Source organism: Rhinopithecus roxellana, chromosome 4 (genome assembly GCF_007565055.1).
Source record: "Rhinopithecus roxellana isolate Shanxi Qingling chromosome 4, ASM756505v1, whole genome shotgun sequence".
Taxonomy (NCBI): domain Eukaryota; kingdom Metazoa; phylum Chordata; class Mammalia; order Primates; family Cercopithecidae; genus Rhinopithecus; species Rhinopithecus roxellana.
The window spans coordinates 150,336,120-150,353,924 of NC_044552.1; the positions used below are offsets into that span (position 1 = coordinate 150,336,120).

A 17,805-nucleotide genomic window follows, 5' to 3' on the forward strand; every position below is an offset into this window, starting at 1 on the left:
AGATTACTTCACCTAGAAATATGTAGTCCAGATTCTGTGATGAAAGCAATACGTCAACATAGTGAGATGAAACCAAGTATGTGAAATAATACATCCTAGTAGAGGAGAGGAAGGAAGACAGCACAGTAAATAGAAGTTACCATGAAATCAGGCCCTCCATCAACCCATCTTGCAGAGGATCCTGTGACCCAGGAATGCCAGCCAAATTTTTAAATATCTAAATAAGCATACACAGTTTGAAGTCAATAAATGCTAAGTATACTATGTCAGCTAGAGTCATTATCAATGTGCCTCCCTGACCTCAGCACTGTGGCCCCATAGTTAATTACGGGGCGTTTTTTAATTGAGAGAATGAGTAGAAGAACATCGAGAATCCAGCATTACAATACACACTGTCCTGAGAGACAAGCAAAATGGAATCAACTAAAGGAGATAAGGAAAGAATAGCTTCAGAAAGAGGTTAGTACCATTAACCATTACCAAGAAAAAAAACGGGACGGTAAATAAAGCCTTTTATGGTCCCACAGTGGGCAACTGGTTTTGGTAATCAGGAGCTCAAGGTTATCAAGAAAAGCAGTTCTAGGAGTGTTTTGGGGATAGAAGCAAGAAAGGCAAGGGTTAGATGAGTCAGGAGCAGATAGGGGAAAGGGACAATTCTTGCAGGAAGCTGGAGTAGAAATGTCTGTTGAATGAATGATGAGATAAAACATGAAGAGTTACAAAACTTTAGCAAAGTTTTTTTTAATTAAAAAATAAAACCTGAGTGCCTTTTAACAGAACAGAAAAGACCAAAGATGAGCGAATGGAAGGCAGGAAGAAAGGACAGAGAGGAAGAGAAGTAAGAGAGAAGGAATGAAAGGGCAGCTGCAAAGTCCCAGAGGAATGGGATCTCAGAAGAAAGGCATTGGTGAGAATTCAGAGGGCTCTTGAAGTAGTAAAATAGATAACAATTATAAAAATGTTTCCAGTAGTAGAAAAAAAATTAGCAACATAAATTGAAACACTCTGATATATTACAGACATCACAGATGATCAAAGAATAGGAATCTTTACAGAATGCTAGGAAAGGGGGCATTTAAGAGGATACCGAAAAAACGTTAAAGCAAAATCAGAGAGTAGAAATTAAATTAAATGCAATTTAACAAACTTTAAAGCAAGATCATGGAGGACAAATTTAGTAGGTGACACTTTCTAAACTTTCCTCTCTCTGACATCATTGTACAGTATATATATTTTTTTCCTGTATTAGACTTCTATGCCCATTCCCTTCCAGTATACTTAGGCAGTTCCCCTTCCCCAGCCCACAAGATATTTTGTTATAAGGCTTTCTGTCCTAGGTTCTTGTCTCTCTTCACACAACTTTTTCCTTGTAGTTTCCTCTATGCCTTGGCTACCTGCTACCTACCACAATCACCCTGAATCCCCTGGCTCTCTTCCTCTTAACTGCCTACGCAGGATGATGCCTCTGGGAAATCCATAAGCACCTCAAATTTGGTACATCTCAAAGAGAACTTTTTGTTTCCTCACTCAAATCTAATCTATCACTGACATTTTTTATTCTGGTTAATGGCACCATCACCTACCCAAAGCAGCCAAGCAAAAAACTGGGGTTTCCCTGGACTGCTTTCCTTTCTCTCAGGCAATCTCCTCATCGGTCTCCAAATTCCAATTTACCTCCTTCAGTTTCATGTTCTCCTTCCCTGTTACCTTAGTTCAGGCCTTCACCTCACGGACACAAGCGCAAGAAGGCCTGAAGGTCCCGCCTTCAAGTGTGCCCTTCCTTCACTCCACAGACTCAGCTGCCACGGAGGTCCATCTGAACTGCAAACCTCCTCACGTTCTTTCATCTCGAATGTTCTTAACTTCCCCCGCTTTACTCCACAAACTCAGCTGGCAGGGAGGTCCATCCGAACTGTCAACCTCCTCATGTTCTTTCATCGTGAATGTTCTTAACTTGGCTTACAAGGCCCATAAGAACTGACCATGGTTTACACCTTTGGTTTCATAACTGGTAACTGGCTCCTCAGCCCCAAACCAACTAGTATGTACACCTGCTTGTACACACAGACACACATATAGTATTCTTCTCAGTCACAACATGATGCTATGAAAACACATGGCCCTAAGATCCTAGCAGCTTACAACAGAGCTGTATTTCTTTCTCATGGTAACATCATTCTGTGAGTAGCTGGAGCTCTGATCTAGTCATCTTCATTCTGGCACTACGGTTCAAGAATGAGCCCCAGCATGGGACACACTGATTCATGGATGACAGAAAAAGGCAATGACAGAAGCATGAAACAGACTCCAATCTTCTGCTCAGAAACAGTATCTGTCACTGGCCGAAGAAAGTCACATGGTCAAACCTGATGTCAAAAGGGCAAAGGCCATACAATCCTCTTACAAGGAGGACTGTGAATAACTAGGAATAGTACAATCTGCAAGCCACAAAATGGGCCTGCGTATTCACACACGTCTGTGCACAGATTCAACCAATTTGAATTATTTTTAAACAAGGTCTCAAGCCTTACCCCTTTGCCCAGCTATTTCCTACAAATTTTTCAGGATTCAGAATGAACATCACTTCCTAAAAGCTTCCCTGACTAGACAAGTCCTGGAAAGGTCCACTGCCCAAGAGCTACCTACCAGGTCTCCCCTCCTCACAGCACTGAACACATTGCTTGCCTGCTGTGCCTGTCTTTCACCACAATGAGATTCTGCCGCAGCTGCAGCGCTCCTCTTGCTCAGCACGGCACCACTGTGCTAGCACAGTGTGTACACACAGTGGGTACAAAGAGGATACATCTCTGCTGCAGGAATCCTGGTCCCCTTCCCCACAGAATATTCCTTTTCATCTAAAGACTCCAGTCTGTAAACATGTGCCTGATTCCCACCACCCAAACAGAGCATTTACCATACTACTGCCATTTTTCCCCAATTTATCTCTCATACTGAAATGGGAGCTTTTTGAGAAAAAGACCATGTGTCAATTAAGTGTCGCATGCTCAGCAAAACTCACATACAGTGGGTGACCACTCAGTGAGCGAACGTGGAAACGGAGACAGAAAGGAACACATGTACTGAGTGGGAGGGCTACGAGTCAACCTCAAGCCCCAGATCTCGGTGCCTGTTACTGCTCCCTCTTCTTAAGGCACAGCAAGCTCATTAGATAACCGTTCACTTCCTCCCTTGAGATCACAGATTACTTCATTCCTTCATCTCTGACAAAGTCTGACTCCTAACAGGCTCTCAACAAATACCAGTCTGAATGAATAAGTACATTATCCTCAGATAAATCCCTACAATTGAAGAAAAATGTTTAAATGTCCATAATTGTAACAGGGCTAAGCCATTATTGAAAAAAAAAAAAAGCAACAGAATTTCCCAAGCTTCTCGGCCCATGAAACAGGCACTTAACTATTTCCAAAACGTTTGCTGTTCATAGGCATCAGTTCATGAAAACAATAATTTCCATTACATTTAATGTAACATCTGAAGTGATTCTCAAATATCAAGCTGGTGACACCAATCACATGCATTTGTAATTACATACTAAAATAAAACATCTAAAATGCCATTACACTAATAAAATGTTAACATTACTGATTCATCAGAAGCTTCTGTTCAGAAGCTACACAAATTATAAACAGGTAGCACTTCGTGCTTGGGTGCCACTTGGTTTAAAAAAAAAAAAGTTTTTGAAGTTAAATTATATTTTATGCAAGAACATTGGCCTCAAGAATCTAAAGGCAAATGCTACATTAAACCGATACAAATAAGGAAAATATAGCGGGTGAACAATTGAAGTTACCTGCATCTAAGCATCCTACAACACTAGCAGAATGAGTAGTTCTTAGTTTATTCTCATCACAAAATCAGACAGGCTAACACATGGTTCTTAAAATCAAATATTCAGAGTGCCCATGATTCATGAAAGAAAAATATTCCTAACTTCCTACCTAGAAACGTCCTCCAGGGCTACACGCCAAGCTTCACTGTTTCTTACAAGAAGAAAAAACAAAGGCTCATCACCAGAGAAGACAGGCTGTAGGATGTAAGAAGGTACAAGAGGCCACTGTATCTGAGATCCTCCCCTTTTCACTTGAAATGCAAATATTTGTTCAATAGATGTTGAGTAACCGTTAGTAATAAAGGATAATCTCTTGAAGATTGTTAACATTCAAATGTTATCTGGGGAAAAATTGCTAGTTAATGTGTAAATAAAAGTCTATGACACAAAATTAACTGAGTGATGGCCGTAAGGAGAAACAGTCTCCAAGAGTCACAGAATAAACACATTTTGTTTATTGTTTAATTGTAAGCACAAACCAGGGAAGGGCTAGGGCAACATCCAGAGCAAAGTCTGGCAGGGCAGCACCAAGAGGAAGCCCGGTAAGAGGACAGGGGCTAAGGCAGAGGGCAAGATGGCGAGGGCAGGCACGAGGATCTCCACAAATGCAGCATCACAGCCAATGCTGCCAAAAAGGCACCTGAACCCTGGGTAAGTCTTGCCCTCCTTTCTTTCCCAAAGGCCTAAGAAAGTAATCAGTGAAGCTATCAAGACTTCTTCACTGAACTCCTCACTCATATTCCAATTTCTGGTTGCTATATAAGACACAAGGTTTGTATATAGTTACAAAATAAAATACGGCATGTGTCACCTTGGCTACAAAACACAGAATCTACTATTACAATGATAAAATTATAATAGGGCTTTAAAAAGTCTAGATGAAAATCAATACATCACATATTTATGTGTGAGATACATGTATATGCACGTAAGTACAAGATCCAAATAAAACAGAAGAGATGTTTTATCACATTACGCCTGTGGTTCTTCCTGAAAATTATGTTCTAAATTTTCTACTTAGATATTATCTTCCTATAAAACTTCCAAACACTGGTTTCATTGCAGTGATCTTAAATTTTTGGATTTTACAAACACAGTGGTTAAGAGAAGGTTCCAGAATCAGAGGATGTGGGTTCCAATCATTGTTCTGTGGCTTACTAGTTTTGCATACCCTTAAGCAAGTTATTTAATCTTCCTGTGCCTTGGATTCTTCATCCAGAAATGGGAACAGCAAAAGGACATACCTCACAGGACTGCTCGGAGAACGTAAAAAGATAACATACACAAAGCATTTACACTAATGTCAGGAATGTATCACTTGTGTTCACTACATGTGATGTATTACAATTACTACCAGAATAACTTACATGATTTTAAAAACTAGATTCCTGACGGATGCATGGTTGGTTAAGAAACACGATTCAGTACTAAAGATGCAAACAACTAATAAGCAGATAAAGCTCAACATATATACAAACTTTTTTCCAAAATAAAATAAAATGTTAAAAAAAAAAAAAAGCCTGAAAAGCAACTCATTTCTTCAGATGGTAGAACACTGGGTAATTTGTTACCTTTATTTCTGTTTGTATTTTTCCAAATGCTCTAAAATAAGCATATTTGAATAATGGAAAGAAGCAAATATTTTTTAAATGTATCTTACTATAGTGAAGCAAACATACTAGCTCACATGTTCAAGAATATACTTTAAAAATCAGCCATAACTATTCACAATAGCAAAGACTTGGAATCAACCCAAATGTCCATCTGTGACAGACTGGATTAAGAAAATGTGGCACATATACACCATGGAATACTATGCAGCCATCAAAAAGGATGAGTTTGCGTCCTTTGTAGGGACATGGATGCAGCTGGAAACCATCATTCTCAGCAAACTATCACAAGAACTGAAAACCAAACACCGCATGTTCTCACTCATAGGTGGGAATTGAACAATGAGATCACTTGGACTCGGGAAGGGGAACATCACACACTGGGGCCTATCATGGGGAGGGGGGAGGGAATGCATTGGGGAGTTATACATGATATAAATAACGAATTGATGGGTGCTGACGAGTTGATGGTTGCAGCACACCAACATGGCACAAGTGTACATATGTAACAAACCTGCACATTATGCACATGTACCCTAGAACTTAAAGTATGATAATAATAAAATAAAATCAGCCATAAAATATAATTTTTTAAATGTTTTTCCTGATTTACTAGTCTTAATTTCACTGTCCTTCACTATTCTCAAAACTAACAATGTCATGAAGGTAATAAAATTTCTTATAAATTAATATCAGCAAGTTTGGCACAAAAACCACATTAATTGTACTATGAACTCACTGAAGTCACCTTTGCCAATCTTAAATTAAAAACACATTTTTAAATATTCGAGGTCCTAAACGTTAAATGCAGTAAAAACACTGTCCATGGTACTCCTGGCAGACTTCTCCTGAATAAGCAAAAGCTTAGCTGATTTACAAAAGAATCATTACAAATTCATATATTCACCGACTAGGATTTTTTTTTATCTGTATTAATTGTCCTGATAAACTAAAACAAAGTTTGCTAATAAGCATGATTTACTAAATGGTTAAAAATTGTGTACCATCATAATAAGCATGTTTCACCAAATGGTTAAAAATTGTGTACCATCATAATAGTTTAGTAATGCTAACTATAATCATTAAATTGGTGACTCGAAAACTCAAAATGCATTTGCACTCATCCATAAATTAACAACACAATATATTTTGTGCAAAACAAGGTGCCACTAAGTAGAAATAAAACTAGTCTTAAGTGATGCTAATCTTAAATATAAATGCAGTACTCATTCTGTTTTTATCACACTTTTTTTTTAATATATCCACATATTATTTTGAAGTATTAAAAACCCATATGTGCATAATGGGTCTTAGAACATAAAATACTGTCTGTGTTTGTGTGTCTGTTTCTCACGAAATAAGCTAAGGGAAAACACAACTAAACATAGTAGGAAAAAAAGACGTCCTTAGACAGCCAATGGTTGGCGTAACTCAAGAGTTTATATTTGGGGGACGGAGACTGAAAGGGCAGACAAGTGCCAGAAGGAAGGTCTAAGCCACATTAAACAACAGCATAACTCCACATTGTGCTGAATACATGAGATGCCACTGCTCCCTGAACTACAAGATCTATAAGTAGAACTTGAAAATGTCCCATAGCTAGGTGTGGCTTAGGTCATATCCCAAGTGAATTCAAGTAATAAAAGTTGATGGTCATCACTCTAGCTAATAGCTTGTGGCCAGTATTCTCAAGTAACAAAAATGTAAATGTGTACATCTTAGCACTGATAACTAAAAATTAAAAGGAGGCATTATAAATACAGAAAATACATAATGCGTAAAATAACTATGTTGAAATGTATCCTTCCATAATAATGAGCCCTATGTTCACATTTTAAGATATTATACATTTACATCATAGCCTTACTTGGAAAACACCATAATATCTACCTTAGAACACACATATTTTTTAAATCAGCCCTAAAACACATCACTAAACATTCTAGGGCAGCAGCTCATAAACTGCAGTCCATGAATCCCCAAGGTTCCCTGAGACCCTTTCAGGTCATCCGTGAGATCAAAACTATTTTCTTAATAATACTTGGACAGTATTAACCTTTCTCATTTTGTTGGAATTTGCATGAATGGTCAAAGCAATGATGAGTATAGCTGATGGCACCATAGCACCACATCAAGGCAGTAGCATCAAAATGCGCTATATACAAAATGTATGTTTTGCTGCTATGCGAACTTCTTTAAAAAGCCAGTTTCACTTAAGAATGTCTTTGATACAACAGAAAAAAAGACTGATTTCCTTGAAAACTGAGTACATGTTTGTTTGTTCAATTATGTGCCAAAATGGGCGTACATAAAGCCTTTCTACTTCTGCATACCACAGCTTGATGGCTGTCTCAAAAAAAAGTATTTCAGCAATTGTTTAAGTTGTGAATTGAATCAGTCACTTCTTTCATGGAACACCATTTTTTCACTTGAAAGAACAACTGTGCTTATTTAGGCTTGGATATTTGACAGATATTTTGTCAAAAATGAATAAAGCAAGCTTATTTCTCCAAGTGCTACCTATGACAGGGATGTCAATAATAAAATTTGAGCTCTGAAATGAAAATTCTAAAAAAACTTGTATCCACTACTGAGAGTTTGAGAGCTTCCCTATATTTATAATTTTTCTGATGAGATCAGTGGTGATATTAACAAAAGTTAACATTTTGATATTCTTTAAGGAAATTTGTCAACATTTAGTAGATTTGCATAACTCAGTGAATCAATTTTTCCTAATCAACATGAGGGAACAAAATCACACGTGAGTAAAAGAACCATTCAAAGTGCAAAGCAGACAATTTTTTTTTTTGAGACAGGGTCTCACTCTGTCACCCAGGCTGCAGTGGAGTGCAGTGGCTCCTTCACAGCTCACTGCAGCCTTGACCTCCTGGGCTTCATCCTGTCTCAGCCTCCCAAAAAGCTGGGAACATAGGTTATGTGCCACCCTGCTTGTTAGTTTTTTTTTTTGGTAGAGACGGGATCTCACTGTGTTGCCCAGACTGGTCACAAACTTTTGGGTTCAAGGAATACTCCTGCCTTGGCCTCCCAAAGTGCTGGGATTACAGGGATGTAATCCACTCCACTATGTAGAGTATGAAAAGTATTTATAAGAATCTTCCAAAGGAGGATAGCAGAAATGAAAATAAAGTAAGCTCAAATTAGAATCCTTGACACAACTGATTTTATTCCCAATGTCTCTTAAAAATAATCATTCCATGGGTGGCAGGAGGGGTGTTTTCATGGCGCGATGCACCGTGACTTGTTATTCAAGATATATCTCCACTGTTCCATCTATCATGTTTTATACCCTTCCAAAAAAAAAAAAAAACCAAAAACAACAGCAACAACAAAAAATCATTCAAATAAATGGCATGCACAGCAACCTGGATGGGACTGGAGACTACTATTCTAAGTGAAGTAACTGAAGAATGGAAAACCAAATACCGTATGTTCTCACTCCTAAGTGCGAGCACTTATGAAAATACAAAGGCGTAAGAATGACATGATGGACTTCGGGGACTCAGGGGAAAGGGTGGGAAAGGGGTGAGAGATAAAAGACTACTAACTGGGTTCAGTGTATACTGCATGGGTGATGGGTGCACTAAAATCTCACAGATCACCACTAAAGAACTTACTCATGTAACCAGATACTACCTGTTCTCCAAAAACCTACAGAAATAAAACAATTTTTTAAAAAATTCCAGGTTTCTGCCAATGCAATTAACATAAAAAGTGTAATGTAATGTAACCTAATAACTCATTTAAAAGTTCACGTAAAATCATATTATTGAAAAACAAATGTTCTTTGCAACCTATGTAAAATCATGGTATACTGCATGAGCATTTAGGAGTCTGCAGCACTCAGAAGTTTATTTGGATAACAATAACAATATTTAAAATAACATTTGAAAGATATCTTCCCAATCTATGAATTTTATACTAAGCATGTTTATAAGAGGTTATGAAACTTTAAAAATATAATGTTTTAAAAATAGTGGATAGTGTCTGAGAGTGATCATATTGTTACTCCCATTTCATTTTCTCTACTTAATATACAGAACCAAAGCCAAAGAAGACGGGTGAAACTGGCAATCTCAAATCTCAGTACCAAAAGCTGGTAACAGTGAAAAAAATAACTGAATTTTTGGTGATTCTCCTATAAAAAATCAGGAACTAGAATAATAAGTAGGCCACAATGGAAAGTACCACTATGAGCAAACAAGAATAAAGAGAAAGTAAATTCTTGGAAGAACCAAAAGTTTTAAGTTTGCAAAGAGCAGAAACTGCCTGATTTTCCTTTAATAGAACATGTATGAAATCAAGCAAGAGAACTTGCTAGGATTCTGAATAAAACAGCCCACTGCACCACTCAGCCAATAAAACACCCCCCAAACAACAGTAACAAATGAGCATTTTTTTCACGGATCTTAAATGTTGGGTCAATCTTTCTTCTGTTCTGAAAATCAAAAGTACTTTCAGGTGGAGTTTTAGGAGGCAAAACGCACGACTTCCTCATTTGGAAACAACCTAGCCTGCTGTTGTTACTGTAGTCCGGTGGCAGAGCTAGACTAGAGCTAGCCTCAGCTGCAATATGTACTTTTCCGCCTGCTTCCACCCTACCGAAGAGGAAGATGGTTTTCAAAACACACAAAAAAATGTCTGAATATTCCGTGAAAATGGTCTTGTCCTGTCAGCCTAGGTCAATCGGGCACTAATAAACTTCAGGAAGTTTGAAACTGCAGAAACTGAAAAAACAGTGCCAGCAAGTCCACCCTGCTCATACCTAGAGTTAAAGGAGACAACTCCAGTTTATGCCTATTGTCCTGGTATAATGATTAATAGTGCCCACTTGCACTCACAGGGTTCCATATGGCCACTGTAACTAGAAAGGAGTGACACAAGGTAAAGCAAGTTGTGTATATTCAGCCTAAAAACATAGCAAAATGTAAACATGTGCAACCAAGATTGACATTTCTTATTTTCTGTAAGCCACACAATTTTAACATTAAATTTCTTGTGGGCAAAAGCACAAAAATTTTGGCTCTTTTGCAGCCATAGTAAACTATTCCATTTCAATTCCTCAAAAGTTTCACTCATGACATATACGAACAAATTTGTAAAGTATAAAACTTCAAATTATTCTTTACTTTTGGAAACATACTGGGAAAATACCTTCCTGCTTATATTTGAACCACCTCTCTATATGTTTATTTTCACTTTATTAAGCACATTCACTTTCTAAATTAAATTCTAATATGGTTTTGGTCAATCACATACATCAAAATGATCAGTGAATTTTATGTTTTTATGATTGCTAGAATAAAATCTCAACCAGCTGACTTGAGCTGGGCAAAGATCTCCCTTACCACCTTCTCAGCCTGCTTTAGCCCAGTTACACACAATGAGAAATGTTAAGAAAAGTCTTCTAATCATGAATAAAGATGGTGCAATTTTGAGAACATGCACACACCTGCTATGAACTCCTACATACGGAGACATGAACTGGAAGCCCACCAGTAGATTTTCAGGCCCTATCAGCACATCAGTGTTAGCCAACTCTGACACACCCAGAACTGGTTCAAGGGTCTGTGGGATTTGGCACACTGCTTAGTATCCAACTTACAAGTGTAAATGTAGGTCAGACAGATACATTTGATCCCTGTCTTCAGTATCTACAAGGTGAATGGGTATATCCTATATACAATCAGCCAGAAAACTAACAGAAATAGCAAACATTTGAACAACAGCAGAAATCAAGACTCTATCTAACCTGAAAATAATTTTCAACTGAGAAGTTCAGTCTCATATGTTCAATAACTGCTATCTGCATACACATTTTATTTATAATAAACAAACATATTTATATCAAAATAAATGCTATATTACTTATTAGTACATACTGACATTACACCAAAATTCAAGTCTTTACAGTAAAACTGTTTATAAACAAATTAGTCTATGCCACCATATTAACCAACACCCAGAAATAATGCTTTATATACTACAATTGCTCAATCAAATCCTTAACGACAAGCATAAACGTTTCTTAAGCTTCCCACCAATTTGGTATCATATCTGATCACTTATGATCCCTATTTTTCAAGAATATGAAAGACCCATTTCTGCTATTCTGCCACTATTAATTTAACCACAGTCACAGTTTGATAGTGTTATAAAAGTCTATAGTTATACTTATTTTCCACGAGGTCTACAAATTATGAAAAATAAAATTAATTTTCACTAGCAGGAGGACAGCAAATTGAAACTTGACTAGATGTAGTTTCAACTTAAGATGACTCAACACTGTTAGATAAGAGTTGTCCCTCAGACTCAGAAGAACACACCGAATCAAACATAAAACTTAACCAGTTATTAAAGGAAATAAAGATTTTTAAAAGGTTATAACCACCAATGAGATTCAACTTATCAAAAATAAAAAATAGAGATGCCTATAAATACTAAATGGCAATCATCCATCTCATTATAACATTAGTCACCAGAAAGAGATCTTCAGCAGTACCAATGTTTAAAGATACAACCATTGACAGCCAGGCACAGTGGCTCACGCCTGTAATCCCAGGACTTTGGGAGGCCAGGCAGATCACCTGAGGACTAGGAGTTCGAGACCAGCCTGGCCAACATGGCAAAACCCTGTCTCTACTAAAAATACAAAAGGTAGCCAGATGTGGCACATACTTGTAATGCCAGCTACTCAGGTAGCTGAGGCACAAGAATCACTTGAACCTGGAAGGCGGAGTTGCAGTGAGCTGAGATCGCGCCATTGCACTCCAGCCTGGGCGAGAGAGTGAGACTCCAACTCAAAAACAAAACAAAACAAAAAAAAGTTTCAAATATAGTTCAGTTGTATGATAAAGCATAGTCACAAGCTATATATTACTCTGGAATATAGATACGGCTATAAGTTATGCAATTATTACCACTTCACCTGAAGACTTCCTACCCTACCTCTGCTGACAAAGTTATTTCTTACACACATCTCTGGAAAACATGAATCACCACATTACTTCTTGATTAATCGGAGCATTAAAATGTAATGTATTCACCTGTAATAAAACATATGTAGGTATCCACATAAATTCTGGATTATTTTCACCATTAGGGCAAGAAGAAGGCAATAAATTCAATAAAAATAAATGACTTTAAGAAGTATCTCATGAAGCTAAACAGTCAATTACCTAGCATAATTTCTGCATTTAAGTGTAAGCTTCCTGCAAAACTAAGAATAAGACATGAAAATGTAAATATTCACTGGACTAATAAACTCCACTAAATTTTTAGAAAGCATATATCCCATATTTTCTCATGAATAAAGGTATATACCATGAAGGCTATATTTGACATTCTTTCCACACAGTATTTATTGAGCCCCTACCATGCAATACACAGAACAATTATTCAAGAAAATTCTACACTCTTGCCTTCATGTAGTAAGAGAGGGAGACAGACATACCAACGGCAATGACAAGTCATGGTACATTAAAACCAACAGGGAGAACTTTAGATAACCAGAGAAGCCCTCTTCTGAGGAGGTGACAGGAAAGATTAAAAGGACTCTGCTGTCATAATTAACCAGGAATCCCTAAAAGAAAACAAGCCATAACATTAAAAATAAGCAAAGGAAGGACTATACATACTTTAAGGAGTTTCTGTGGGCTACAGTTTTTCATAGTAATCAAGACATTAAGTTAGCTTAGCATCAATCTCCTGGTTATAAAATAACATTAGGTTTAAATCAACTCTCATTTTACAAATTCCAAATGAATCTAGGATCCAAGTGACAAAGAGCCTGAAAAATACTCCAGTGACAGCCTGCTTATTCTTTGGAAGCCCTTCTTTTACATACAAATGTGAATACAAAGGAAAATGCAAACTTAGCCAAGATGATGTTAAAACATACTCTAATTTTCTTAAAAAAAGAATGTAATCCAAAAAACCAAGTTTATCATCTTCCTAAACACAGAAACCACAAAATTATCAGTGGTTATCAAAGCTGCCTGAAATCACCAATCACAGATGATTAATGAAGTTATAAAATTTGAAAATAGATACTGATCACTGTACCAGAAAAAAAAAAAACCAACAAACAAAAGAAAACCCACAACTATACTCATACGCATAAAAAGATTATCCAAGTAAATAAATACAAGACTTAAATCTTATTTCTACAAATCAACTCCTGCAGTGAATTTGTTCAACATCTACTGAACATCTGATAAGGACCAGCACAATGCCTCTGTTCTTGCAGAAAACTAAAAAACTGAACTTGTGATGGCCAAATAGACTAAAAATAATCATTAGATGGTTAAAAAAAAAAAAATTCACACGAGCTTAGACATAGCAAATTGAAACTGTTGGCCTTGAAATACTGGCTGAATTACTCATATTAAGTTTACCTACATCGTAATAAAAGATACAATATGTTAAATGCAAAGCTTAACTAGGACCTGAATAAATTTAATAGTACAGGAAGGTTCTGGAGAAAACAAAATAGAAAGTGTGAGCCAGCCACCATATAGTGAAAAACCTAAAAAACCAACATACGGACATTCTTAAAAACCAATTCATTTCATTATGAAAGGCTTCTAATACAATTCTGAAAAATAATTTCTAAAAATAGAAATGTTCAGATATAAGCAGGGAGAAAAAATAGTAAATGAAATAACACATCTTCTTTTTTTCCAAGTCCTTCAATTCTTGTTTTGCTTCAATGTATGTACACAGCAAACTTTCACCTACAGTATAACTGAAAAAATAGCTTTCCAAATGACAGGCCAATTTTAATAACTCGTCATATCACTAAGAAAGTTTCAACTGAGTGCTTAAAATAGAATTTAAATCAATGAACCATGTTTCTGATTTGAGATTTTTTTAAAATGCTAACTCAATTCAAAATCCCAAAAAGCTGAATTCTCTTTATTAAACTGAAAAAAGATTCCTTAAACCAAACTTGAAAAATCTCTCACAAAAAAAAAAAAAAAAAAAAAAAATCCATTCAAACAAAAAAAACTACATACCAAGAAAATGTTTTATGGTCATTTTTTTAACTTGTGATAACAAGAAAAATGAATTCATTATTCTGAAAGAAAGCATAATCCTGAAACTAAATTATGCCCCCTTTCTAAAGATGTACTAGTCTATGAACGAACACTTAAGTACATATACTAACTCGCTTACTAGAACCTAACTCGTAAAATCATTACAGGAGATGAATGAATCAGGAGTAACTTAACATAACATCTATGCTCAAATTGGCAACCTGAGCCTAATGATGTGTGTCAGTATTCAACTAAGGATTAAGACAAATGGCTAGCTACCCACGTCAAGTGCAGTCACAGGCACAGACGAAGACAGAAGAAATAGAGTCCTTCCCATGACTGGCAAAAAATCAAGAAATCAGAGAAGCAATAGTCAAATTTTCTCAAAAATATACAGTGGAATTTAATGATAAAAGGAATAAATTTCTTAAGAATGTTCAAATTTGCCAAACCCGTTCTGTTGCCTAGGAGCTAGTATTTTATAGGAAGTGTTAACTATAAATCACCTATTACAACAAATCAAAAATACACGCTATTAAAATGATTTCCTAAACAGGCACAAAACTTGAGTGAAACGTTTTTTATGCTATTAAAGTCTGTGCAGCCACCGAATGAAGAGGGCGCGGAACCGACCCTGGCGGAGCGATTTACAGCGTTGCTCCCTGATCCTTCACCTCCCTCCCCTCTCCACAGAGCCTTCCTGGCGGACTTGGACTCACACACTTTTTTAAAAGCTGCTCGGAACGCTTTCAGCAGCTTTGTTATAAACAACCCCCATTGTTACCAGGCCAGGAGAGAGCGTGATTTCCTCCTCCTCTCAGGGAGCCAGCCCGGGGCCGGCGCCTCCCTCCGGGCAGAGGCCACCGCAGAGGGCCCTTCCTCGCAGCCCCAAAGGTGGAGCAGGCACGCCTTGCCTCGGGGGAGTCCGATTCCGGGCCTGTGCCATCAGGGAAACCGCAGCTCCCGAACTTTGTGATACTGACTTTCCCCTCCCAGCTGGCAGCCTGCAAGTTTGTGAACCCGAAGCACAGCGCGCCTCACAGGTTCCATCCCGGCCACGGCGAAGGGGCGCCGCGAGCCAGAACCCGGCTGCAGGTGGAGAGCGCCTGCCCCGCGCGCCGCCGCGCCCCCCGCGCCGCTGGGGATCAGGCCGGGGCCGCGCCGCGCTCGCGGCGGTGGGGGCGGCGGCCCAGGTGAGCCACCAGGTGAGCGGCCAGAGAGGGGAACAGGTGACTGCCGCGCCCCGCCAGCCCCCGCGACCCCGGGATACACCGCGGCAAGGGGACGGGGGCTGCGGGGGACGCCGGGGCCCGCGGTGGGCCTGGGGGAGGGGGAGGGGAGAGAAGGGGAGGAGTGGGGGAGGGGGAAGGGAGGGCGGGTCCGCGGCTGGCGGGCGGCGGCAGAGGGGGAGGGGCGGGGCGCGGCGGGCGGGGGTCGCGCAGGCCCCGCGCCCCGCGGCGCTCACCTCGGTCGGCTGGCTGATCTCGAACAGGTCCAGCCGGTTGGCGTTCCAGTGGTGGATGATGTCCGCCAGCTTCCGCCGCTCCTCGTCACGGCCGCCCGCCGACATGGTCCCGGCCGCGCCTCCTCAGCCGCGCGGGGCCGGGGCCGGAGGACGGGCCGAGGACGACAGGTCTGCGGGGATCCGCCGCCCCTCGCCGTCCCTCGCCGGCCGCCTCCGCCTCCGCGCCCGCGCTGCGTCCTCCGACTCGGCCTCCGCCTGGGGCTCAGTCCCCGCCGCGCCGCGCCGCCTCAGCCCCGCCGGCCGGTGTGCGCCCGGCGCCCGCACCCTCCCGCGCCCCGCCCGCCGCCGTGCGCGCCCCCGCCCGCCGTGCGCGCCGCCGCCCGCGCGCCGCCGCCGCACCTCCGGGCTGCTCCGCTAGGTGCTGCTGCCGGGGCCGCCAGGGAGGGAGGCACCCGAGGGCGGGCCCCACGCGGTGCTAGGGTTCGGTCTGGACTGGTGGTGGTAGGTCCAGAGCGGCGGTGCCGGGTTCTGTCCAGACCAACGGTGCTAGGTTCGGTTCGGACGCGCGCTGCTGGATCTAAATGGGCGGTGCTGGGTCCGACGGATGGTGCTATGTTCAGTCCGGACGCGTGGTGCTGTGTCTGGACGGGCGGTGCTGGATCCAACTGGGCGTTGCTGGATCTGGACGGGCAGTGATGAGTCCGATGGGCGGTGCTACATTCGGTTCGGACTGGCAGTGCTGGGTCCGATGGGCGGTGTTGGATTCGGTCCGGACGGGCGGGGACGGGCGGTACTGGGTCCAAATGGGTGGTGATGGATCTGGACTGGCGGTGCTGGGTCCGCACTGGCGGTGCTGGGTCCGATGGACGGTGCTGGGTTCGGTACGGACTGGCAGGTCTGGGTCTGGACCGGCGGTGGATTCGATGGACTGTGTTAGGTTCGGTTCGGACTGGCAGTGCAGGGTCTAAATGGGCGGCGCTGGGTCCGAGGGGCGGTACTGGATTCGGTCCGGACGGGCGGGTCTGGGTCTGGACGGGCGGTGCCGTATCCAAGTGGGCGGTGCTGGATCTGGACGGGCGGTGCTGGTTCCGGACGGGCGGTGCTAGGTTAGGTCCTGACGGGTGGTGCAGGGTCTAAATGGTCGATGCTGGGCCCAGCAGGGGACAGGTGGGCGTGGCGGTACAGGTACGGAGGGCAGTGCGAGTGCGGCGCCCTCCGAAGGGCCTTGCGCTTCCCGCGCTCGCTGCTCCTCCAACCCGCGCATTGCCCTGGGGCTGCTGCGTGTTTCTTCCAGGGTGATTCCTTCCTGCTGGGGTTACTTCGAAGCTGACCTTTTCAAGCTGTTTTCTTCCGAGGAGGATACGTTATTAGGCTTTGTGTGCATTTCAAGTGTCATGTTTTCCGGACCGCGCCCCGCTGCTCCCGGGGTGTTCGAGCCCCCACACTGCTGTGCGGTGTTCCTCTCGCTGAGTAAGGTTGGAGGTTCCCACTGCCTTTGTGTGTCTCCTTAGAAAACGCCTCTTCTCTCAGACACATTGTTATCTGCAAATCCTTCGCAGATGTAGAGAACGGACTGCAGAGTTAATAAACGTCGAAGGGAAGCTTTGATGCGCCCCTGTTGGCCCTGAGAGATGCCGCGTGAGCGTCATTTTAAATCCTGTACCTGTACGTGGACGTGGAAACCTGAAATTAATTTCAGTAGCAAGCTTTGTGAATTGTAGGCCTTTTTTTTAATTAGGTGTCTTTTTTGTAACTGCTCCTCCCCTCCCCCACTCTTTGTTTTGGCTGCAGAACACATCCCAGCAGTCGCCCCATGCAGTGTTC

General features: G+C 41.2%; 1 protein-coding gene and 1 pseudogene across 1 annotated transcript in view; one reads left to right on the forward strand and one right to left on the reverse strand.

Annotated features, from left to right (window-relative positions):
- AFDN (afadin, adherens junction formation factor) overlaps nucleotides 1-16,288 on the reverse strand; it is a 142,286-nt gene extending 125,998 nt beyond the window's left edge. Inside the window, 1 exon segment of the mRNA XM_030928608.1 lies at nucleotides 15,982-16,288. Within this exon segment, the coding sequence (XP_030784468.1) occupies nucleotides 15,982-16,086 (105 nt within the window). The 5' untranslated portion in view covers nucleotides 16,087-16,288.
- A 269-nt stretch (nucleotides 16,289-16,557) lies between these two features.
- On the forward strand, nucleotides 16,558-17,352 carry LOC104678506 (annotated as a pseudogene).
- The last annotated feature ends 453 nt before the right edge of the window (nucleotides 17,353-17,805 follow it).